The sequence below is a fragment of the Suillus discolor genome, assembly GCF_016758755.1.
Source record: "Suillus discolor strain FC423 chromosome Unknown F5147scaffold_37, whole genome shotgun sequence".
Lineage (NCBI taxonomy): Eukaryota > Fungi > Basidiomycota > Agaricomycetes > Boletales > Suillaceae > Suillus > Suillus discolor.
The window spans coordinates 359,871-383,883 of NW_024541284.1; the positions used below are offsets into that span (position 1 = coordinate 359,871).

Consider the following 24,013-nt stretch of genomic DNA (forward strand, 5'->3'; position numbering starts at 1 on the left):
CACGCTCGTACCATTCAAAAAGCTTTGGTGGCTTAGCAAAGCCACTGGCATAGTCGACCGTTCTACATTGGACTCTTCGACCCACCCTCGCCTGCCAGACGCGCCTCCTCTGCTTTTAGAAATACTCAAGTCAAGTACGTGAGGAGGCTGTCGAGGTCCTTGCCGTATGATCACCGCAGCCCGCTGTCACCAGTCCGCCTTTCCAGGAATCTGTATTAGACGTCCACAATTCATTTATGTACTGCACCATGCCATTATTTGATCTCAACGTTCGACCTCCCGTTTTCAACTCACGCCAACTGGCTTACATGCGTGCATACTGTCCATGTCTGTGCGCCCATGAAGTATGAAAAGGCATGATACCTATATATGCTACAAGACAGCTACACCATATGTGCGTCCGATACGACGAGAGGTGGGTCACGAGTTGTCCTCGAAGATGAGAAGCAGGAGCAAATAGAAACTTGCATCTAACGTTCCGGCGACATCGCCTATAAACATCTCTCGCTCCTCGACTTTCCTGTTCTGGGCACTGCTTTCCTTCGTTGGTACGGTAGAGATATCCAGGACATTGGTTGAAACATTAATATTGTCAATGTCAAGACCTATAGCAAATGATTCGAATAGATACTGCAACGAAAATATCGCCTAAACCTGTGTCTCCTTGACATCTATTTCGTGACACTAAATAACTACTTGAGCACCGCAACGAAGCTGATAAAAAACAAATTTCCCGTGCTTCCTGCAAGCACTAGACAACGGTTCTCGTCAACTTCACCGAGCATTACACACGACTGCTAGTCGATATATGCACACGCTCCTGGAAAGCGATTGAGGTCATGCCGGTTGCTGCGTCGGAATCAGCCACGAGTTCAGCATTATATTCTCGAATGCCAAGGATCAGCCGTGGTCCTAGCACGAACATCTGCACGACCTCCAAAATCTGAAACAAGCCAGACAAAGAATCTTGTAGGAGAAGTTGGCTCTACAGAAATGATAGATCGTGGTCACATGTCTACTGGAGGTAAGTGGAAGATTCACGTACATTTGATGATGTTGGAGAGAAATCCATAAAGAGCTGGAAGCAAGAGACAGCAACAAAGCTGTCATGTCCAACCCTTCAGTGGAAAAAAGGACAATGATCACAATACGAACTTACCTCGCAAAGTAAAGCACATGAGTTTTTATCAACATCGTAAAACAGTCCCCAATAATCCCTCCTGCTGGATGGAATCGCAGTTCACGGAAATGCTTTACCGCAATCCAGACTGCGAGACATAGTGTGAGGACCTCCCACACAATGTAGAGTATCCAAGCAGCAGAATCCAGAACTAGGGTATCTCCTGTATGATTAATCCTGCACTGGTAGGTGCCGGAGAGAATGAGTTCCTCTGGTATCCATCAATGATCCATATGCACGTTCGTTTTCATGTATAATTAAGCGTACCTCCCGAAGGATGCATCGTTGACATTACGGCTGTCACTCCACTAAAAGCGTTGATCGCCAGGAAGGTGACAACGAGAAATATCAGGATCATTCTGTCTCGTTGATACATGGCATGCAACCGAGTGATGATGATGACTTGCAGCATGTTTCAGTCATTCCAATATCGCTGAGGTCTCGCAAGTGCAAAGCTCACCCCACAGCATCGCAAATACCACAAAAACCGTCCAATTCCATACAGTGTACATCATCCAGCCTGACAAATCCGATCAGTGACCAGTCTCAGGTAGTACACACTCCACACAGACTCACATCTTTGGTAGCATAGCGGACAGCCATTAGTGGACTGAGAAGTCGGCAAAGGACCGCACCCACTGCTACAGAACACCACCGTTAATTTGAGGGGAATGGCAGGCATTTATACAGAAGACTCACTGTATCTGTCAGCGAGATGGTCGGAAGACTGCCTGAATGCCGTTAATCAGAAGAAGTCAATATAGTGAATGAACCAAGGAGACATACTCAGGGTAACAAGGCTGATTATGAGTGACAGACGATTAGCACAACACCAATTGTTTAGCCTTCCGAACATACGCAGCAGATAGGATTCCAAGGTAGCGCACCTAGGATACTTTCAAGTCAGCACGCAATGGCAACTATGACAAACAAGCTACGTACACTGAGATACAGCACTGTCATTAGGGACCAGCGTTGCATCTGTAAATAAGTGCATTTTCATGTGTGTTCCCTCTGCCATGAGACTCTACTCACCCAGATGAGTTCGACCTATAGAAGGATTCTTAGCGAGATGGCTGCTCCGGTCATGGCGTCGACATACCTCTTGTCCGAATGTGAGTGCTGAAAATACTTGTAAGATATCAGTGATCCTTTGATATTATCGTGCTCACCCCAATCATACATCACCCCAACAAAGGCGGCAACTGGGATACCGGAGCCAAGGTCAGATTGAGATATCCAAGTCAGCGCTCAGCTTCAACATCCGACTGCTCTCCACGAACCTCCAAAATAGCTAGCAAAACGATATGCATTGATGGACGGCCACCAAGTGGGGTCATTTGAGACTATGGTCATATTGTTAGAGAATGGGTGTGGGTGAGAGATGAACTTGTCAAACGTATAGCGGTGACATTCGCAGTATACCACTATCCGTACTATAGTTTGGTAACCGAAATATCAATGAGGTCAAGGTAAATATTTGTGCACTCCACATAGCACTGTTCTGTCGTCATATGATGAAAAACGTCCAGAGCTAGTACTAGCCTGTTTTGATGATCCATCCAAGAATGGTGATAGCGAATCTGCCCTCCCATCATTGTGAGTGCGCTGAGAAAACTGAGGATCTGGAAAGTAAGGTCTTGATTGATTGATCATGAATGAATATATGTCTCAAAATTGTGGGTTTGCTTCTTTTGATCAATCGACACGTGCACGACGCACGCCAACTTTCTCGATAATGATAAGCTATGATTATTCCAGAAATAATAACAGCCTCTATTTTGCCTCAAATTCCGTGTTGTGCACTAGCGAAGATCTTTTTAGGGTCCGTGCGGTCTACGACCGTTCAAAAATTGTGACAGTGGTATTCGGTGTATCATGGCTGGGAACATTGGGTGCTGCGCTTGCACTCCCATTTATGCTTAAAGGATAACACATAGCGACGACATATTATTGCATTCAACCAGGCTTGCTTACCAATACGTCTTGCACAGGGCGACTGAATGTGGCCGACCATTTGACCAGTAGAGATTGCTAAGACTGACGTCACGATGATGGATGTCGTTCAGAGAGGCTCCAGCGTAGTCAGGACTAATTACGAGTTGACAACTTGCCACCGTTGTTAGTACTCCTGGCAATAGCCTGGAAATCCCTCCAATTGCCCCTCTCGCTAACGCTGAATATTGGCCACATTTGTCTTAAAGCCGCGTGGTCAGGATGATGAGTCTGCCGCATCACTACAAGACGGCTCCATCAAGATTGTATAGGCTGCCAACATTCAATTGAAGAACTGCGTTTGAAAACACTCAGGGATAAACGTTAACACCGCCAAATGTTCGTCGACTAGCTGGTCGGCAATGTAAGAGCTGGTGAGTAATAGAGATGATATACCAAGGACAACTTTAACTCTGGGGTTATGATCTCCTTGATTACGAGAACGGATATTTGCACATAGTTCTGCATAAGCCTATTTTTTGCGTGATATCAGTGAAGGGATTGTACGACAATGATAGAGATATAATCTGCCCCAACAGCCACTACACGCCAAAGCCCACTACCGTTCACGCAATCAAAGTAGAAGCAGTAGCAGAGTCATACTTGAATGTAGGAGGGAGCTGCTGCTTTGTCTTGTAGTAGCGAGCAAGACGGTGAATACGAGACTCGATCAAGATAAGACGGAACTTGGAGTCCTTGTCTTTGCGGTTGACTTCAAGGTGCTTGCGCACGGCCACCGCCTTTTTGACGAGGTGCCAAAGGTCCTCTGGGATGGATGGTGCCACTCCTATCCCCAAACAAAAGGCATGTACAAAACGAGATGCAGTAGCAGAAATGCACGGCAACGAGGCAGATGACAGTTCAATGCATGAGTGTTTGGCGAAGTAATTGGTCGGTGAAGCACGCACCGTTGGATTTGAGGATACGGAGGATTTTGTTACCAGTGACGAAGCGCACTTGAGGGATACCATGCGAGTCACGGAGGGTAACACCGATTTGAGAAGGAGTGAGACCCTTGCGAGCCAATTTCATGATGTGCTCGACGACTTCATCTGGAGTGGTCTTGAGCCACGAAGGAGGGGAACGTTTGTAAGGAAGGGCGGAGGACGCTGATGAAGATGATCAGGATAGATCCCATATATCAATAGAAGACATTTTTGCTACGCACAAATGCCCTTGCCAGGAGCGTGCATACGACCCATGATGAATCTGTACCATCTTGTCAGCTTTAAACAACACTACTTCGCAGAACGCTCACAGTTTTTGTTGACGGAGGGGATGTCTTGAGGAGTGTCGTTGGACGCGTTCACAGAAAGGTGATGTGACGCGTGACGAGTTGGTATGTGGCTTAGTAACTGTATAGTAGCAAACCTTATTTTCCACTTCAGCCACAAGCCGGAATCTGCCACTGTTGAATACAAGGCCCAGGCTAACCAACAAGATCAAGACTCCTCCTCGTCGCTGCAGCCCACGGTGACAAGGCCTATTTCCCTTTCGTAAGGTGAATTATCAATGTTGATATCAAATTTGAGCTCGTATTGACAGTTCTCCGTGGGCAGTATGAAGATCAACATTGCCAGTACGTTTGATGTCCAATATGCTCAATACGATTTGAACTGACATTCTATCCAGACCCCGCCACTGGGGCTCAAAAGACTATCAACATTGACGAGGAGAGAAGATTGTATGATTGGCACAACTCTTCCTTTGAAAACTAACCAAAGTACTTGAAACTAGCCGCATCTTCTTCGACAAGAAGATCTCGCAAGAGGTAGAGGCAGACATCCTTGGAGACGAATGGAAGGGTTACATTTTCCGTATCACTGGTGGTAACGACAAGCAAGGTTTCCCCATGATGCAGGGTGTCCTACTCCCTTCCCGTATCAGACTTCTCTTGACCGACAACCACTCTTGCTATCGCGCAAGCCGCGCAGGCGAGAGGAAGCGCAAATCTGTCCGTGGTTGCATTGTTGGCCCGGACATTGCTGTCCTCTCCGTCGTCATCGTTAAGCAGGGCGACAATGATATCCCTGGGCTCACCGACACTGTCCTGCCCAAGCGACTTGGTCCTAAAAGGGCAACGAAGATCAGAAGGTTCTTCAACTTGTCGAAGGAGGACGATGTCAGGAAGTACGTTGTGAGGCGTGAGGTGAAGAGTTCGAAGAAGGAGAACGCCAAACCTTACACCAAGGCGTCAGTATAGTCACTTTGCTTTTTTTCTGGGCTGAAGTTTTCTCCCTGCCCAGACCCAAAATCCAAAGATTGGTCACCCCCATCCGTCTGCAACGCGCCCGTCACCTCCGTTCTCTCAACCGTCGCCGGATTGACCGCCAGAAGGAGCAGAAGGCAGAATACGAGTAAGTGATAATTGTCTGCACGAAACCCGGTCCGCCGTAGTAATATCTCCTTTAGTGCCCTTATCCAAAAGCGTGTTGCTGAGAAGAAGGCCAAGGTCGCAGCCATCAAAGCCTCGCACCACAAGTATGTCTTGGACTGTCATCCTCCCGGGTCCTGTGCTCATGTTGTCCATTCAGGACTGCGTAAAATAATCCCCGTACATCATCCCACACTTCATGTCATGCTTCTTATGGTACCTCATGTCACACCATGCTTTGACGCTATACTATCTGCATTAAAGCCAGTCGCTGATATGGCATTATCAAGTGAATATCGACGTACTCCAAGGTTTGGGTTGCTCTCGAAGCCCTGTGTTTTCTGAAGCTGGATCGCTGAGCTTGCCATCGCATGTTTGATTGTTGTGTTGTTTTAAATATACAGACTAGGTTACCTTACTCAATCGACTCTTGCCAATAAGATGGGTCTGATGTCTCATTTGATGGACACTCGGCGTTCGCTCGCCCTGCTTGGTCATTCCCTTCTGCCGCAGGTCACATGATACCGTAACAACTGGAGCATCATGATGAAGGGGATCAAACCATAACTTTATGAATGCGCCCACTGAGTATATAACTAAACCTACAAAGGCCCTTGAGCGGCTTGAACCTTTGTCGACATGCTGTCTGCAAGGAAAGTCATAACCGTTTGGCTTTTTCTTGCCTTTGACCGGGTGCTGGCTGCACAGGCACCTCTGTTGAGTCATACGTCTTCATCCTTTCGCCCGGCGGGGGTCGAAGATGATCCTGGACAATGGGATCTTCATAAAGCGCCTGCGATGAACACGACAGGACATCTGGTGTTCGACACGGCCAATTCCCTGCTTCAACACTGGGCAAACACGCGGTATCGTAATGGTATCTAAAAATACTGAACGCCACGCGCAGACGTCACGACTGATAGTTTACGTTCTGCAGGTCATACAATAGTCCCAGCGACTGTTCCCGTGGGCACTCTCCTCTACCATGGGGCCACCGGTCCCCAAATACCGACCGCTTTAGATTGGGTGGCTGTAGAGCCGGATCACTCCATAATCTTTTGCAGGGGGCCAATTGAAACAGGGTGTTGGCACCTCACCCTTGCAGTCACTCGGCCGATGAAAGTGCTCTATTTTGACGGAAGCAGCGCTGCGAACATCCTTGAGGGCACCATGGACGCTCAAGATCTCGTGGCATGGTCGAAAATGAAACCCGAGTGGATATGGAATGAAGGGCAGCGCATTAAGGATCTGTGTAAATGGGGTCAAAAGTATGGCCTGAATGGCTTCGTGAGGTTCGTTGGATTTTGAGATACATGAATGCTCTATGCTGATTTGTGAGTTATAGGATGGAAATGAATTTGTGCGAACCCATATGTCGTTCCTTGGCGATATGTTATTAACGACGGTCATAGTGAGATCATGATCTGTGACTTTACCTCTCACATGGAGGTCGTTTCGTTCCTAAATCTCGAGAACACCCACATCGGCCGCGGCCCGCCTACGAATATTCCAGAGGATCCCACTACTGGTAAGCGATCATATCCATGTTTTGGAACAGGTCTGATTTATTCTCGGACATTAGTGTATCAGGTTTTTGAATTAATGCATGCTACTTCATGGCGCGAAAATTATCCAGGAGAGACCCGAATTACCCTCGATTTTTCTGGGCTCGTCTCTTTCTACGACACCGCTCTTGTTCCTTCCTTGGTGCCGCGCCGTGTAGGCTTGGAGCGGTGGGATCATCGGGTGGGAGGAATATCATCGGAGGATATAGAACGCGTCCGAGACAGGCTAGATCAAGTGTTAGCACGACCGCCCGCGACAACCAGCGGCATTGACTGGAAAACGATCTTGCGGGTGGTGGTTGATCGATATGCTAGTCGCCTGGATTTTATGCAACACCTTTTGAACATGACGCTGGACGATAGCTCTATCTTTGACCATGCACAACAAATTCAGAGACGATTGCGCACCGTGCTTTTGCCTTACACTGTGTTTTCAGCTCTACCTCCCAATACCTCTGTCACTGCCAACACGATAAATTTGTGGGCTGCACCAGTTTTTCGGGAGTGTGCTACATCGCACACGGCCTCCATAGTAGCTCGGGGGACGACATTGATGCCCTCTGAACGTTTGCTTCTGCAGGCGGTGCGAGAAACTACGCATGAAATATGCCGCGTCGCCACGAAGATGTGGGCTTCTGGAATGATTATTGGAGTCGACCCCCTTTATCCTCCGGAACAACGCCCTGAAGCCGATCGCATACATACCCTCATGGGTGAATGGAAGGAGGATTTGACACAGTTGATCTCCTGGTTGGACTGGAGCGCGTGGGTGAAGTGCCGACCGGCCTGTGGTTTTGAGGTAATCAAGTCAAATTGTTTACGAAATGAACTGACCTCGTCGTATAGGAGATGTGCTACTTGCCTACTTGGCCCTTTGGGTTTTTCCCGGCTCCCGGAGAACCATATCACCCCCAATGGGATAGTGCTTCCTTATGGCCAGACCCAAAGAAAGGGGAATGGAAGAGACCACAGCCAAAGTGCATCAGACGGCGGGAGCCATATGTTTTTTAGGGTATATGATTCACATGCATTCTTGCTGATTTATACATCTCTTTTGTACGTAGTCCCGGGCCTCCTTGTAAACTATTGCAGTGGAGTTAAGCGCGCCGAGCGCGCCATGTGTGTACCACACAACAAACTCGGGAAGACAGCCAAGGAAAATAACGCTCCTCAAAAAATGGAGATAAACGCTGAATCAAAACGTAGCGTTGATACGGGGAATACCTAACTGCGTTGAACATAAGTGAGCCTCAAGAGCGCACCGAAATTGATCATAAGACCACGAAAACCAAATACTAGTAGGTTCTTAACCAAGCAAATCATTCGGAACATCCGGGCGGTTTCAGCTGGTGACCTTCTGAATCATTCAGCAACTTAAATGGAATACATTGAAATTTGTTTATGTAAACATCCGATACCGAATAAAGCTCACGTAACACGGGCCTGTCTATTCACGCTAACCCGCAAGAACCCTACTCCGTTTTGACAGATCACAAAAATGCGGTCCACATGATACAAGAACTTAGAAGTACTTCTCTACCCCACGTCTGGAACAATCAGCCAGCGCCAAGGAACCTAGTTACCTGAGCTTATGTGAGCGTAGATGGCCAAATATAAAACTCAAATTCAAATTCAAGTTCCCGGTCATCAAAACAAACTTTGCCCCCTTGGAGCCGGGGATGCGCCCAAGCGGGAAAAGGACATTAATGTGGCCCCCACAGCATTAATGGTAATTTTCCTCCACCGTCCGACACAACGGTGCATTTCAACCAGACGTTGCTGTGGTCCAGTACACCTTGACCCTTTGTCGACATGCTGGCTGCAAAGAACGCTGTAACTGTTTGGCTTTTTCTCGCCTTTGAACGAGCTTTGGCTGCACAGACACCTCTGTTGAGTCATACACCTCCATCCTTTTACCCGGCCGAAAATGATCTTGGACAATGGGATCTTCATAAAGCGCCTGCAGTGAACGGGACAGGACATCTGGTGTTCGACACGGCCAATTCTCTGCTTCAACACTGGGCAAACACGCATTATCGTATTGGTATCTAAAAATACCGAACGCCACGCGCAGACGTCATGACTGATCATTTACGTTCTGCAGGTCATACAATAGTCCCAGGGACTGTTCCCGTGGGCACTCTCCTCTACCATGGAGCCGCCGGTCCCCATATGCCGACCGCTTTAGATTGGGTGGCTGTAGAGCCAGATCACTCCCTAATATTCTCCAAAGGGCCAATTGAAACAGGATGCTGGCACCTCACCCTTGCAGTCACTCGGCCGATGAAAGTGCTCTATTTTGACGGAAGCAGTGCTGCAAACATCCTTGAGGGCACCATGGACACTCAAGATCTCGTTGCATGGTCGGAAATGAAACCTGAGTGGGTATGGAATGAAGGGCAGCGCATTAAGGATCTGTGCAAATGGGGTCAAAAGTATGGCTTGAATGGCTTTGTGAGGTTCGTTAGATTTTGAGATGCGTCAATGCCCTACGCTGATTTGCGAGTTATAGGATGGAACCGAATTTGTGCGGACCCATACACAGTTCATTGAGGATATGTTATTAACGACGGTCATAGTGAGATCATGATCTGTGACTTTACCTCTCACATGGAGGTCGTGTCGTTCTTGAATATCGAGAGCACCCGCATCGCCAGCGGCCCGCCTACAGATTTGCCAGAGGACCCCACTACCGGTGAGAAATCATATCCATGTTTTGGAATAGGTCTGATTGATTCTCGGACATTAGTGTATCAAGCTTTTGAATTAATGCATGCTACTTCATGGCGCGAAAATTATCCAGGGGAGACCCGAATTATCCTTGATTTTTCTGGGCTCGTCTCTTTCTACGACACCGCTCTTGTTCCTTCCTTGGTGCCGCGCCGTGTAGGCTTGGAGCGGTGGGATCATCGGGTGGGAGGAATATCATCGGAGGATATAGAACGCGTCCGAGACAGACTAGATCAAGTGTTAGCACGACCACCCGTGACAACCAGCGGCATTGACTGGAAAACGGTCTTGCGGGTGGTGGTTGATCGATATGCCAGCCGCCTAGATTTTATGCAACACCTTTTGAACATGACGCTGGACGATAGCTCTATCTTTGACCATGCACAACAAATTCAGAGACGATTGCGCACCGTGCTTTTGCCTTACACTGTGTTTTCAGCTCTACCTCCCAATACCTCTGTCACTGCCAACACGATAAATTTGTGGGCTGCACCAGTTTTTCGGGAGTGTGCTACATCGCACACGGCCTCCATAGTAGCTCAGGGGACGACATTGATGCCCTCTGAACGTTTGCTTCTGCAGGCGGTGCGAGAAACTACGCATGAAATATGTCGCGTCGCCACGAAGATGTGGGCTTCTGGAATGATTATTGGAGTCGACCCCCTTTATCCTCCGGAACAACTCCCTGAAGCCGATCACATACATACCCTCATGGACGAATGGAAGGAGGATTTGACACGGTTGATCTCCTGGTTGGACTGGAGTGTGTGGGTGAAGTGCCGACCGGCCTGTGGTTTTGAGGTGATTAAGTCAAATTGTTTATGAAATGAACTGACCTCGTCGTGTAGGAGATGTGCTACTTGCCTACTTGGCCCTTTGGGTTTTTCCCGGCTCCCGGCGAACCATATCGGAAGAGTACTTTCTTATGGCCAGACCCAAACAAAGGGGAATGGAAGAGACCAAAACCAAAGTGCATCAGACGGCGGGAGCCATATGGTTTTTAGGATATACAATTCACACGCATTCTTGCTGATTTACACACCTCTTTTGTACGTAGTCCCGGGCCTCCTTGTAAAATTATTGCAGTGGAGTTAAGTGCGCCGCGCGCGCCATGTATGTACCACACAACAAACTATGCCTTGAGCAGACAGCCAAGGAAAATAACATGCTCCTCAAAAAATGGAGATAAACGCTGAAACAAAACACATTTGCGAGCTTTGATACGGAGAATACCTATCTGCGTTGAACATAGTTGAAGCTGAGTGATACTTTTATGTAAAGAAGCTCAAGAGCGCACCGAAATTCACCATAAGACCACAAAAATCAAATACTAGTAGGTTCTCAACCAACCAAATCATTCAGGCGAAAAGGCACTTGAACCCATACCACGACCATGGAGGGTTTTTCCCACGCTACATGCGGGCAAGCTTGAGCGACTCTCGCTCACAGTAACTCACTGGCCTCGAATAAATAAACCTGCTCAACCAATAAACCTCTCAACAGACCAAGAAACACCCACATACATGTGCCATGAACCGGAACCCACCCACCACCAATGAACGTCAGAACACCAAAACTCCAAGCCCAACTAAAACAACCAACATCGATACTCAACATCCCCCCAAACCAAAAACAAGCCATGCAACAATAAAAACAAGCCCTACAACAAGCACGACCATAGCACCCAATATCATATATACCTTGAGGAAAGAACGACAACCCGAAATGAACACCAAAAGAGAAACCAGGCGATGCCTAGGTGAATACCCAAAAAACTTCCCTTAGTCTGCATGTAAAATAATGCATGCAAAAACGACTAAACAATCATACTGACAAAACTAAATGACCACCAGAATACGTGTACACACCCTCTAACCCCACAAGTGAGATAAGCAACACCATGCCCCCTCCACCAACCTGAGACCGAAGCAATACCCGGACCCATAGCACCTCACCATCCCCCCCACAACCCCAATAACCACAAGATCTAACCATATTAGAAGACACATCAACACGATCCCTGACACGACCAACACAGCCCACCCAAAAACAAGCGGCATCCACGCAAGGAAATGCCACCCCCCAACACCAAAAACAACATATATAAACCTCATCGAATCGAAGAAAAGCCTCAACCTCACTGCAGGATATGAAGGACCTCTCAAGCGTCAAAACCGCCAACATCAACGCTCGTCCATCTCCAATGGGAACACGCCAACCCCTTCCCAGACCCCGTACAGGTTCACAATTCTTCCCACCCAACATCTTACAAGACAAAGGGGTTTGCACAGATGATAACACCTCTACCCCCACTACCCCCTCACCCAAACCCCGTACCTCCATCTCCCAAATGCCCCTCTCCGAATCAGAGGAGAACGTGACCACTCCAACACTCAACTCTCTCATCTTCGTGAAGGACACAACGGTTGAGATGCCCCTTGACACCCTCCACTCCTCACCTGCGCAGACTCCTGCACCAGCGGACGATGATGAAATGACAGACCTTCTCATCTCCAGCCCACCCCCCACCAAACCCGCCGCAACCACACAGGCATTGGAAGAGGATCTACTCCGAGCCCACCTAGCGGTTGCCGAAACCAATCGGTCCATTATTAAATCCAACGGCACCAATTCCCTCACTGTCATTCCTCAGTTCACCCCTGTCTCAATCGGCGGTTTCCCCCACATCCACCTTGCCCACACAGCCCAACTCTTCGACTACCAGGCAGCTAAGATCATCACAGCCTGGCTCAAAGTCCCTCACCCGAAGATCCTTGTGAGAGTCTTCGACCATGACAGAAAGAACCCCTCTGTCAAAGGTCCCATTCTCATAGAACGTCTGCGGAAAGCCATCTCGGACATCACCCACTTCGTCCACCAAGACGACATGGATGCAAAGGTGTCACCGCCATGCCCCGATACCAACAAAGACAAGGCAGACTTCCCCATCAGTTTCTTAGTATATAACATCTCTGATGAGACCAAGTCACTCATTCTAAGCCAACGTGTTTGGTCCTCACCCGAAATCTCCTTCGCCGCACACCTCTTCAGGGTAAACTCCCCCCCCCTTACTTCTTCTTTGTCTACACAGTTTCTCCACAATGGATACCGCAACTGTCAAGACCACTGTCTGCGAAGTTTGGTCAGAAGACGTCACCAAGTGGGACATCGGTGAAATCTTGTCCGAAAGTGACATCTCTGAAGAAAACATCCACACCGCAACGTGGAACTTCATTGACTCACTATGGGTAGAGCACCTTGACTTTAAGGTTAGCGGAGGAATTCTTCTCCCGCGCTACAACATTTTCACTGTCAGCCCCACGAACAACCCCACAGTCTGGACAAAGCTAAGGGCTTATCTTCACTCCCTCACCTATCCCTCCGAACTCGAGGGAAGTGGTACAGCAGTCAACTTTATGCCATGCACCCTCTGCCACTCAATCGCACACCCTCATGGACTCTGTCCATTCCCAGACGTTCCACTTTGGAACGGTCCCAAGCATAGTACAAACTCGAGACCCAACATGACGAACCAGAAAGGGAAAGGCAAAGGGAGGAGGTACCAAGGCAATGGTCTCCCTAACTAGATACTGAACATACTCGAACTCGCTCCACCCGACGTACCATAGTCTTTGTACCCTGCACCATGTAAAACCGTAAATGAATAAACACCCCCCTCTCAAAAAAAACTCCTGACCCCCCTGCGAAGTGAACCCACTCCTGATAGTGGCAACCACCCGCAAACGTGAATCTACAGGGCTAGATTCATTTACTCCTAACCCTCGGCCCAAATATACTGATCGCGGAAGTGAGACAGGAAAGCCAAGGGTGCCCTGACAGCGCAAGCCAAAATGGAGGCCTATTTAGGCCAAGGATTACATCAGGAAAAAGGGTTATTGCTATATTAGCTCATATAGCGCTATATATGGTTATATAGTGTCTATAGACGTCATAGGATCTAAAGCAATCCCCCCCTCTATAGAGAGGACATATAGTCACATATAGATCCATATGGCATTAATTGTAGCTAGGAGTACATATAGGCATATATATTCAACTTCCAAAATTTGGAGGCACCTCGATTTTTTTCCTTTACTGCACTATATTTCTGCTATATTTGCATTCATATTCACTTTTCACATCAAAAAAAGCAAGAGCAAAGACAAATCAATTCAAACTATAGTTAATCAGTGACAAAAATTTGGAATTAACTACTACGCCTTCCCCTGCTTGGTTACCTTAGCTGCTGTCTCTAGGGCTGAGAAATCAAATATTGGAGTAGGAGCGTCAGTTGATAGAGCAGTGTGGCCTTTCCTGTATTGGCACTGTTAGCAGAGTCTATAAATGTGATAATCATGGACGCACCAGAGCCTCTCCTTCAGCTCATCCCAGACAGTCTCCAAATAAGTTGGACATTTGTTGGAAAATTCAGTGAGCAACTCCATAAAGCTCTCCCACCTGTGATAATACATTAGATATGCAAAAAAAAACAAAAAAAAAACAAACCGAGATTTGAAGTAACTTTCTGAGAAGTCTACCGGTGATCCTCTTTTCACTCCAAGAAGGACACACTCCACCTACAATCATCATGAGTCACACACTCAAGCATGAAGGATGGTCACTTACTGTGCAAGCGATAAGAGCCAGGATAGGAAGATTATCTGTGTAGGCATTTCCCTTCCTACCACACCTCCTACCTTCACCTTTGGGACCCCACCACTGAGCCTCCAGTAGTACTCTGAATGCTGGGTTTTTGAGTGGTGCCTGTGCATCACAGGTGAGATTCTGGGTATATGAATGATCAGTATTAGTCCTGCTCTGCTTTGGTTCAAGTTGAAGACTCACCCTTACATCCATGCTGCCATTCATAAACCTCATATCATCCAGCAACCACTTCAAAGCTTCCTGGAGGTCATCATCAGTCCAGTCAGAGCCTGCGCCAACTCCAAAACAGGTGGGAATACTAATTCTGGCTTTGGCGACAAGCTCACCCCTGATCTAAGTGGCGCCTTTCCATGTCTGTAAGAGTACTAATCAGCTTATAGATATTAGAAAGAGAAAGTCACTTGCATAGTCAATGAGCTGAGCCTTGAGGGCGTCATCACCCTGTATCTCCTTCATCTTCTCCCACAACAACTTGTCTTGCTTGGATGATTCCAGGATGAGGTCCCAACACAGCTGGTCTCTATCAGAGGAGGAGGGAAAGCCTTCTACTGTGGCAACATGCAAACGTAGGGCCTTGTGGCCAGACATGGCAATGTGTTTGGTGCGAGGGCTTTCCATATGACCAAGCATAGCTAACTTTGATACCTTTGATCTGGGAATGCTGGTCGTAATGCAAGGCTCTGCGCTCACTTCCACCTGGTGGTAGTAGTCTGTTAGCTATCTGTATCAAATTACAATGAGCACTTACCTCTTCACCAGAAAATTTAGCGTGCTCCCCTTCCACCCCCTCCATGTCTTCCTCCTGCTCCTCCTGCTCCTCCTGCTCCTGCTGGTACTCCTGGTTGTCCTTGTCTAACTCATCCATGCTATCAAGTTCAGAATCAAGAATTGATTGTACCATACCGGTATCTTGAGAGTCTGCGACAGGTGAGCCTGATCACCCAATCCTCCTGACTTTTGATGGTGGTAACTGCGCATGGTGGTCATCTCCTTCATCTGCAGAGCCAGCAGACTCGTTATCTGTCTCATTGGACAGAATATCTGCTGCCCTCTTGCGTGATGCTATTGACAACGTATAAGCATACTTTATTTAGCATGATCTGATGCTTACCTTTCTTGACATTTTCAGCTGCCTGAGAAGCCACTGCTTTCTTCTTAGCAGCGAGCTCCTTTAACAGGTTCCCCTCCTGAGCAGAAAGGCCACCAGGAGTCGCAGACTTAGACTTAGACTTGGACTTGGGGCGAGAGGCAGATGAGGAGGTATTGCTAGTAGAGGTTGGTGGTGTGCTGGTGTTCTTGTTGGTATCCACTGCACCCTTCTGAGCCATGCCTCTACCTCTTCATGCAGTTCCACTTGCAGTTCCACGTCCAGTTCCACGTCCAGTTCCACGTCCAGTTCCACGTCCAGTTCCACGTCCAGTTCCACGTCCAATTCCACGTGTTGAGGAGACTCCATTACCACGGATGGGGACAGATGAGCCTTGCCCTGAGGTGCTTCTAGTGTTAGGCCTAGGTGGAGGGCGAGACATGGGTAGAAGAGGAGAGAAGGAATTGGAAAGTAAAGTAAATATTAGCAGCAAAGAATTACATAAACATCGGCTCAAAGCAAAGAGATGCAGTTCTGTAAGATAAGCTCAGAGGCAATGCGGATAGAAGCTGCTTACTATGCCCTCAAAATATGGGGAAAGTAGACTCTTAGGAGCATTGGTAACAGATAGGTCCATAGTTGAACTTTGAGCAACTGTTGGACAGCACTGTAAGATCTACAGGTTTTCAAAGTAGTCTAAGTGGAATTGAAGCACCCATGATCCTTCCAACCATTGTGATTATCCTTCCACTTCTGAAACTCCCCATCTGAATGAAGTACCAAGGAGGCTCTTTCACCTAGGTAGTCCAAGTTGAAATGTGTTGTTTCATCAGACCTAAAGCAAGCAAAATCTCTGTTACGTGATCTCAACAACAACTCCCTGCTCCCTCATCACCAGTCCACCCCCTACAAAGCTACCGATGGGCAGCACTAAACATAGTCGATAGTCCTTTCCGTCCCGATGACCTATTGTGCAGACATTGATGTTCACCACCAGAGACAAGAAAGGTTTTACCAGTGATCCACCAGCATTGGGAAGAATATCAACAAGCTCAGCAAGAACAGTATAGTCATCTGGAAGATAATGAGCTACCTAAATACATTATGCGTCAGAGAAGAGAACGTACTACAATACTCAAAAATTACTCACCGTCTGCTCTATCCACTCAAAAACCTCCCTTAGGTTATTCTGGATGTTGAGATACAGTTGCTCGTATTCAAAAGTTTCGCGTGACATGTAAGGCAGCGTTTGTGTGAGGTTAGTTCTGCCTGATGTAGCCACCAAATCATGAGGGTGCATGTCAGCAGGTGCCGTGTTGCCCTACTGGACATCAGTGTATACATATCAACGGTCATAAGCATGTACTCACCGAAAGACCGTATCTATTCCAATGGCTAAAGTGAATGCAACGAAACGGTTCATTTGCTTCAGATTGTAATACGGCCTCAGGATCCTGGGTCTCTTGAGAGATGGACAACATGGTGCGATTCTTGAACACCTCTAGGCAATCAAAAGCAGATTTCAGTAAAGGAAAAAGGGTATCTCGCATTGAAGGAGGCATGAAATTGCAGATGAACACCATGAGGCTCCCATCCAAGTTGCGAATTTCCAACGCTCCTGGAAGGATAGACATTGGAATCTTGATGTAGGTGTCCGGTTGTTTAATTCTGGAGGGGTAGAACGTGGATAGCTGCCCCATACAAGACCTGTCAGTCGCATACAATTCCCAGACCATGAAAGCTCACCTTCGCCTTTAAATCTTCTGTGTCTATGATTGTTACTGCACTCTCCTCAACGATCTTTTGCTGCTCAATAGTCCACAGCAAGTTCTGCACTTTGTTGCCGTTAACCGGATTGTGTAGGTTCTCAGGAGCCTCACAGTCAAAGGCTGTCTCTATGGAAATCAACTTTGGGAGCGTCTTGATAGAGGTAGAGTCGTCGAAGAATTCGGGTAAGTGCAGTAGTCTTACAGCAGGTGAAGCCGTAAGTGCTGTTGCTGCGCCGACATCTCCAAATGACCTGGTGATGCACCCCAGGCTCAGCGTCTCGTCCCAGCAAGGGTCTAGACAACTTCTCCAAGCCGATTTGCACCGAGAAGGGAGCTGGTAGTTACTGAAACAGATATAATTAGATACCCGTGTGAACAGCGATAATATCATCCTTACTTAGTATTCACCCCATCAAAAAGGCGGTCAGTGTCCCTAATGCACGTCCAATCCACCTCTCTGTCCAGGGCTACAAATGCACCAGGCATGCTCAAAGGTAGGGCTTTACGCAGACGATAAATTATTGGTATAATTCTCCTTTCTATGAGAACCTGTAAATCGTTTTCTGTTCCAGTTTTTCATGTACAGGAACCAACTGCTGATATGAGCGGGACTTACCACAGGCATTCGGCCTTCTCAACATCTTGGCGATTTCCCAGGGCACGTTGGCTTGCATCCTAGTTACAGTCCATCGCAGGTCTTTGGTGGCCACGAGAATTAGTAAATAGAATGACCCCCCTGCTGCCAAGTGCATGAACTTGAAACCCGTAGCAATCCAGAACAGAAAGGTGCGAATGGTAGGTCTGTCCACCGGTAGGGTTTCGTATAAATCGCTGTAATTAGTGGATGAATCTATCATACTAATGCCCATTTGATTAACGATTATGAAAGTCAAATGAATGTTTGAAACGCACCTCTGGCATTTCATTGCTAGCTGCATGTAGTTCACCATGGAAATCAAACTCCACCCAACACCCTTTCTGCCCCAAACCTTACACCGGTAAGTCAAAGACATCACAGTAGCACCTGACAACTGAATCTCAGATGCCACAGAGCAAATACTCTCCATCCACTGGGCCAGATCTGACTGAAGACCAGTGTCCATGGCCGCAATTACCCCAATGAAGGCTTCTGCTGAGACGTTGGAAGAACAGGCCGTTTTTTCTCCGATGGTCCACCTTCCTCCCATAGCCAAATTCCTGGAGTTCCTAGGGCAAAGACGGTAAGGTTGCATCCGGTGAGATCCCTTGCCATCCGAAAGAGCACGTCCACCTGCGTATTGTTTGCCTCCCACTGGATCGTCTTTGGTTGAATGCGGCGAAGGTGGGTTATGGCTGAGTAATCGATTAGCAAGAGCCACAGCTAGCTCACTTTGCATGAGTTGCAGGGCATCCAAAACCAGAGAAAATTCTGTGTTGTCTAAGGAAACTTGAATAGACATGGGCCTTGCCTCTTTGAACTCGTTGTTCCGGATGATGTGCGGGCAGTTCCTTATATGGTAGTGAAACATTTTGCAGCGATGCACGCTGGAATGACAGGCGGGAAATTCCCACACAGAAGCACCTTACCATTAAGGCCAGGTTAACTCACTAATGGTTATCGATGGAGTCTGGTAAATCTGTGAAAGCAACTCATCTTGATCACCTCGAACATCGCTGTTGTATAGAAGATTTACTTTCTTTGTTGCTCTGATATGGATGTATGAGCATCTGTTGACACAAAACTGATTAGTACTAACCTTTTTTATGTGGGATTTGGGTTGCTTGTTTGGTGGACACTCCACTAGACTGGAACAGAAAATGTTGCACTTCTCCCCGAAACTGACACTACTCTTCCAAACGCCAAAGAAGAGTTCAAAAGAGTTCACTATCACGCCAGTTAGACAATCATGCCTAGTTCGCTTTATTGATATCAGCCACCAGATGGGTTCTTGTGTCCATAACCTGGATGCAAAGGGACCGCTCCAGGCAGATACCGAATATTGGGCTGTGAAGACCCTAAAACACCACGCCTTCCACAATAACAGATGTTGCTCCTTGAATACATTTCCTCTTCTGAATGGTGGCATATCCATGCCATCCTTCCTCAATGAGGCCAATTTGCAGGCTGTCAAGCAAGCTTGCATCAACGATGGCCGATATTATGATCTGTTCACACAACTCCGGACACTGTTTCTTCTGCATTCTGTAAACCTCACAGATGACACACTTCAAGACATGGCGCAGAAGATACATGAAGTAGGCTGCAAAGTGATGTCAAATAAAGTGCCCAGCAAGAAGACGCCGTCATCAACCGATATCCTAGTGCAGTCCCAGATAGAAACCCAGAGAGTGAATACTGTGCTTCTCAGTGCTTTGATGGAAGTTGCAGATGTTGCTGACCTTGACACAAACACTGCGATCGCAATGACTGTGACTAAGACACTTGTCACAGAGGTACGTGCATTTTGTTTTCAGGTGACATACCCTCACGATTTCTCATTGCAGGCACGAAACCAAGCTGAAGGATTCGTCGTGAGTCATTGGTCGAAAAATGTGTGTCCTTGGCTGTACAGTCCTTCCGATGAAGTGCACCTGGTTGAGTTTTTGAACAAGGTGAGTTGGCATCCATTGCACGTGGATTTTGTGACTCATTCCCGGCGCAAAGACGTGCTTGTGGGTGGATCAGTACCTCACAGAGCTGGGAGTCATACAGCCACACAATTCCGACGATCCTCATCGCCGTTGGATAAGCACCGGTACCACATTCTTTCAAGCCAGATCAGGGGTGGCGGCATCATCCAAGACAAGCAGGATTGGTGCTCACAAGCCGGATGTCACCCTTGTGACCAACGACTCATATGAGTGGTCAGATGTTAAATCTGTTATCAATATCAAGTATTGCCACACCAAGGCTCTTCTCAAGGCCTCCAAGGAGTACATGGTAGAAGTTTCCCGGCTGGTCTTCACCAACCAAGTGCATCGTCGCTTCTTTGTAGGAGCTCTCTTGACTGGACCAGAAATGAGGATTGCTCTTTTCACTCGTGGTTGTGGGGCCTTTTCTGAACCCATCAATATCTATGCTGATCCCATCAAATATATGCAAGTCTTATCTTGGTTCATGCATACTGAACTTCGGTATCTCGGATATGATCCCTACTACCAAGCTCCCACTTCCACGGACAATCTGTCATTGTGGTTGATGAAGGCAAACAGTACCACAGAAGAAGACATGGTGCCGACTACGGTGCTTTCAATCATCTATAGTGGTATCGCCAGATTTGGCCGCACCACTCGGGTGATGGCGGTCAGAGGCCCGAGACAGCAACTGGGGGTTGATCAAGAGACTTTTATTGTAAAGGAGGTTTGGCAGGTTGACCGTTTCTTACTGGATGGAGAGATCCATCAACTTTTGGAGGACAAGGAGCGCCTTCAAAAGGCTCACATAAAACTAGGTGCGTTCTGAACTATCCGTGCCTCATTGGTCTGCATCTCATTTTCATTTAATAGAGCAAGAAAAGATTCCCTATCTTGACGTTATTCATGACACTGAGGCTGAGAAGAAGTCACAGTCAGTCTTGTTCAAGCGATGGCCCAAACCTGCGTGGGATGATGAGGACAATGAAGGTTCATACCCCAGACACCTCCCTATTCATGATCAATGCATGTCTACGCACCCTGTTATGATGATCGACTGTGATGGGGCGCGAGTACCAGACAGTGTTGCAAACATCATGAAGCCCTTGTCCGTGGAAATCTATCCCCTTGTGCACTATCAAACCATCTTCAAGACCAACGCAGTCAGGTGTACCTGGTTCTCCTGTCGCCGGGAATTCTTCTCAGGGTTGATAGGTGCTTTGAAGGGTGAGTGCATGTCTCAGTCCCAAATTTCAGAATGCTTAGAGTCCACAACCTAGGTCATCTCAACGCTTGGTTACGCGGGTTGATCCACCGTGATACCAGTGACGGCAATACATGGTTTTGGGTGCCCATAGCAGATCAAGATCACGCTGTGCCTAATTGGTGTATTGATGAAGGAGTGCCCAAATTCTGTGGAGACATAGTAGAATCTGAGTGGTTTCCCATGCGTCCTGGAATGATCAGGGACTTCAGCTTAGCACTGGACTTCTTGGATGACTCGGAGAAAGCTTCGGAAGAGAAAAAGAAGTGGACTACAATGGTAAGCTCATCCTTTTTGCTTGCTTTTTGCTCAAGTGCTCATATGAAAGTAGGGAACTTTCCCTTACAGTAGTGTTGACCGAGAACATCCCCCCAATATCTGCCATGATTTGGAGTCATTTATTTTTCTTGCATTCGTGCTCAGGGTGAATGTTACGGGTCCTTACCATCAACTTCAAGATTGGCCTGTCCCTGTTCGTAATACCGATGCCATAGAGACAGGGATTTCCACCACAGTTGATTCAGCCAACCTCACCACAAAGAAGTTCAAACATTCTAATGCAGGTTGGGGTGAGAATAACACCCCCCCCCTCACATCGACACGCCGCAGTCATACCAGAACCACTGCAGCCACAACCGCTTCTTCAGAACTTCTTGTGCGTTCTTGTTCGGTGCCTCAATGGGCGAAGTTTGGCGTTTCCAACTTCCAAGACGATGAAGTGATAATGCAAAAGGAGAACCTGACGTGGGATGCATTTGAGCGTTCCCTTGATCCATACTGGAAGGTCGGCAACATGATGGCAATATGGAAGAAGATCTATGACTTGCTGTGGCCTTTTCCTGCAGAGAAGCGCTGGGGGCTCACTCATGCCAAGCTGATCAATGTCCTGCGAGAGATGATCGATGCAGTACCGGTGGACAAGGATGGTGCACCAGACAAGTTGTTGATCATGACAGTGAGGGAGAGATACCATAACTCATTGACTAACCTGACCTCCAAGCAGGCAGTCATGGTTAGCCAAACAGAATACCTGCCCGCATCCCTACCACCTTCAGGTACCCATATTTCTGCATCTTCTAGGTTCGCCGGATTCGAAATCTACACTCCCGATGAGATGCACCAGAGCTTGCGGACCTCAGAGAACACCTGGTGATCGAAGAAGCGCAAGGCCCTTTTATTGCAGGACAGCAACAGTTCCACTAGTGCAACTACTTCATCAGTCTTCCCATCGTCTGGTACAGCCAGCACGTCTGTCAATTCATCCAATCTCTCTGGGGAAGGGAAGTATCAGAGGAAATCCAGAGGATAAGATACTTAGTGGTGAGGTTGCTTGCATGTATTCAATGGCTGGACTGAGGACCATATTTTTTTAAACCTTCATTCATGTACTTCAACAAACATTTGCCCAAGTGGTTTTGTAGCGATCATTTTGTAGCTTTCAAATATGGATTTGCAATAATTGCTTTGTGAACATTCCCAAGTGAGGCAGTGAAGGTTCAACGATACAGCGAGGCACAAACAGTGCTCCTGACTGTATCTATAAATGTTGTAAGGTCGCGCGTTGCCTAGTCTGCTATACTTGAGACGACAAGTGCGTTCGACCCTAAAGGGGAAGCGAGTGCAGCAAGGATCTAGTAGTAGGCGCTACTGGTTGGCGAATGCGAAGCACGGGAAAGCGCAGGTGCACGCGAGGCGCGAGAATGCGCAAAGCGCGGGAATGTGCACGTGTGTATGCGGAAACAAGTGAGAGTAAGAGTGAGTTTGCTTAAGTGATGATTAGACACTAGACAAGAGGTGAGAGATGCAAGCTGAGAGATATTATATGCGAGGTGCCAAGGAATAGATTTCAACTATGCTCTGTTGGGTAGTAAATGGGTATTGTTGTGGTTCGGTGGGTGAGTAAGTGAGTAATAGTATGTACTGCTGGCGCTTAAGTATGGCACCTAAGCGCTGTCATGCGGAGCCGAAGCGCTACCAAGTAAGGTATGTAAGGATATATGTAAGTAAGGGTCCATGATAAAAATAAAGATGGAACGATATGCAAATGTGAGAAATGGAAATATACGCACTAGGGAACTTGGTGGACAGTGGATGGATGCTTCCGGATGGCTGGCGCTATAGGGCGCTCAAGCGTGGGAAAGCACGCACGCATATACATCATGAAGCGTGGGAAAGGTACGCACGCAAGTTGCACGTTGCACGGGAAAGCTGCGCCTCATGTAGGAATAGCTGTGGATAGCATACAGAGTGATGCTACAAGTTTGTGCCATGTACTCCCTAGTGAAAACTGCAATATTGCACAATGAGAGGCACGAGTCTCTACAGCGGGATGATGAGCGCGTTGTCGGTGAAAATTGTTGCAGTGATGGCGTGGGACACAATGCCCGATGCCTTCTCTTTAGGATAACCTATAGCCGCTTCTTATCTGGATCCTTTGATTGTAAGCTCAACATTTATAGACCATCACCTTTGTCTTACCATCTTACCTTTGTCCAGATGACAGGCTTTCGTTCTGCCCTGCAGGCTTTAAATGTGAATGTTGAACACACTCGAGCTAAGGACAACGACCCTACAGTATGTCCTGCTTGTCACAAGTGCCTGAGGACAACCCAAGGACTGGCTACTCATCTTAGTACTGCCAAGTCTTGTAGATGGTACAAGAAAGGGAAGCTGAGGGCTTTAACCCTTCCAGGAGAGTTCGCAGTTGATGAAGATGTACTGATGTGGGAAGTAAATGAGCCTCTTCCTGATGGACTGGAAGGATAAATGGA

The 24,013-nt window shown here is 47.5% G+C and overlaps 10 protein-coding genes across 10 annotated transcripts; 6 read left to right on the top strand and 4 right to left on the bottom strand.

Annotated features, from left to right (window-relative positions):
* Positions 1 to 404: 404 nt before the first annotated feature.
* On the bottom strand, positions 405 to 2,824 carry F5147DRAFT_239230 (uncharacterized protein). Its single transcript, XM_041428784.1, has 13 exons — positions 2,464 to 2,824; positions 2,353 to 2,385; positions 2,283 to 2,302; positions 2,216 to 2,230; positions 2,123 to 2,161; positions 2,039 to 2,067; positions 1,967 to 1,980; positions 1,876 to 1,911; positions 1,641 to 1,700; positions 1,448 to 1,582; positions 1,160 to 1,391; positions 1,046 to 1,103; positions 405 to 985 (listed from the first exon to the last, which is right to left on the bottom strand). Exons 1-13 carry the CDS (start codon positions 2,534 to 2,536, stop codon positions 785 to 787), a joined length of 945 nt encoding a protein of 314 aa, XP_041291421.1. The 5' UTR covers positions 2,537 to 2,824; the 3' UTR covers positions 405 to 784.
* A 598-nt stretch (positions 2,825 to 3,422) lies between these two features.
* F5147DRAFT_239323 (ribosomal S13/S15 N-terminal domain-containing protein) lies at positions 3,423 to 4,509 on the bottom strand. Its single transcript, XM_041428785.1, has 4 exons — positions 4,434 to 4,509; positions 4,344 to 4,384; positions 4,084 to 4,284; positions 3,423 to 4,022 (listed from the first exon to the last, which is right to left on the bottom strand). The coding sequence occupies exons 2-4, from the start codon at positions 4,375 to 4,377 to the stop codon at positions 3,742 to 3,744; spliced, it is 516 nt and encodes a 171-aa protein (XP_041291422.1). The 5' UTR covers positions 4,378 to 4,384; positions 4,434 to 4,509; the 3' UTR covers positions 3,423 to 3,741.
* Positions 4,510 to 4,583: 74 nt separating this feature from the next.
* Positions 4,584 to 6,112, top strand: F5147DRAFT_702289 (40S ribosomal protein S6). The gene is made up of 7 exons (XM_041437780.1): positions 4,584 to 4,676; positions 4,735 to 4,754; positions 4,808 to 4,859; positions 4,913 to 5,368; positions 5,422 to 5,532; positions 5,588 to 5,656; positions 5,710 to 6,112. The coding sequence occupies exons 2-7, from the start codon at positions 4,736 to 4,738 to the stop codon at positions 5,717 to 5,719; spliced, it is 717 nt and encodes a 238-aa protein (XP_041291423.1). The 5' UTR covers positions 4,584 to 4,676; position 4,735; the 3' UTR covers positions 5,720 to 6,112.
* Positions 6,113 to 6,188: 76 nt separating this feature from the next.
* On the top strand, positions 6,189 to 8,125 carry F5147DRAFT_775180 (uncharacterized protein; the record flags this gene model as incomplete). The annotated part of the gene is made up of 5 exons (XM_041441679.1): positions 6,189 to 6,426; positions 6,487 to 6,841; positions 6,962 to 7,077; positions 7,132 to 7,913; positions 7,961 to 8,125. The coding sequence occupies 5 exons, from the start codon at positions 6,189 to 6,191 to the stop codon at positions 8,123 to 8,125; spliced, it is 1,656 nt and encodes a 551-aa protein (XP_041291424.1).
* A 704-nt stretch (positions 8,126 to 8,829) lies between these two features.
* Positions 8,830 to 11,148, top strand: F5147DRAFT_838048 (uncharacterized protein). The gene is made up of 7 exons (XM_041444120.1): positions 8,830 to 9,158; positions 9,219 to 9,573; positions 9,627 to 9,641; positions 9,694 to 9,809; positions 9,864 to 10,645; positions 10,693 to 11,095; positions 11,129 to 11,148. The coding sequence occupies exons 1-6, from the start codon at positions 8,927 to 8,929 to the stop codon at positions 10,846 to 10,848; spliced, it is 1,656 nt and encodes a 551-aa protein (XP_041291425.1). The 5' UTR covers positions 8,830 to 8,926; the 3' UTR covers positions 10,849 to 11,095; positions 11,129 to 11,148.
* An 845-nt stretch (positions 11,149 to 11,993) lies between these two features.
* F5147DRAFT_654103 (uncharacterized protein) lies at positions 11,994 to 13,431 on the top strand (the record flags this gene model as incomplete). The annotated part of the gene is made up of 2 exons (XM_041433846.1): positions 11,994 to 12,829; positions 12,936 to 13,431. 2 exons carry the CDS (start codon positions 11,994 to 11,996, stop codon positions 13,429 to 13,431), a joined length of 1,332 nt encoding a protein of 443 aa, XP_041291426.1.
* Positions 13,432 to 14,058: 627 nt separating this feature from the next.
* F5147DRAFT_746419 (uncharacterized protein) lies at positions 14,059 to 15,097 on the bottom strand (the record flags this gene model as incomplete). Its single annotated transcript, XM_041439843.1, has 6 exons — positions 14,059 to 14,158; positions 14,210 to 14,302; positions 14,351 to 14,421; positions 14,471 to 14,662; positions 14,789 to 14,842; positions 14,915 to 15,097. The coding sequence occupies 6 exons, from the start codon at positions 15,095 to 15,097 to the stop codon at positions 14,059 to 14,061; spliced, it is 693 nt and encodes a 230-aa protein (XP_041291427.1).
* Positions 15,098 to 16,452: 1,355 nt separating this feature from the next.
* F5147DRAFT_775184 (uncharacterized protein) lies at positions 16,453 to 18,804 on the bottom strand (the record flags this gene model as incomplete). The annotated part of the gene is made up of 7 exons (XM_041441680.1): positions 16,453 to 16,689; positions 16,747 to 16,917; positions 16,967 to 17,287; positions 17,343 to 17,709; positions 17,763 to 17,928; positions 17,982 to 18,223; positions 18,278 to 18,804. The coding sequence occupies 7 exons, from the start codon at positions 18,802 to 18,804 to the stop codon at positions 16,453 to 16,455; spliced, it is 2,031 nt and encodes a 676-aa protein (XP_041291428.1).
* A 2,172-nt stretch (positions 18,805 to 20,976) lies between these two features.
* F5147DRAFT_541460 (uncharacterized protein) lies at positions 20,977 to 21,449 on the top strand (the record flags this gene model as incomplete). Its single annotated transcript, XM_041430242.1, has 2 exons — positions 20,977 to 21,205; positions 21,247 to 21,449. Coding segments are annotated over 2 exons (432 nt in total), but the record flags the coding sequence as incomplete, so codon positions are not given.
* Positions 21,450 to 23,738: 2,289 nt separating this feature from the next.
* On the top strand, positions 23,739 to 24,008 carry F5147DRAFT_579157 (uncharacterized protein; the record flags this gene model as incomplete). The annotated part of the gene is made up of 1 exon (XM_041431472.1): positions 23,739 to 24,008. The coding sequence occupies one exon, from the start codon at positions 23,739 to 23,741 to the stop codon at positions 24,006 to 24,008; it is 270 nt and encodes an 89-aa protein (XP_041291430.1).
* Positions 24,009 to 24,013: the final 5 nt, after the last annotated feature.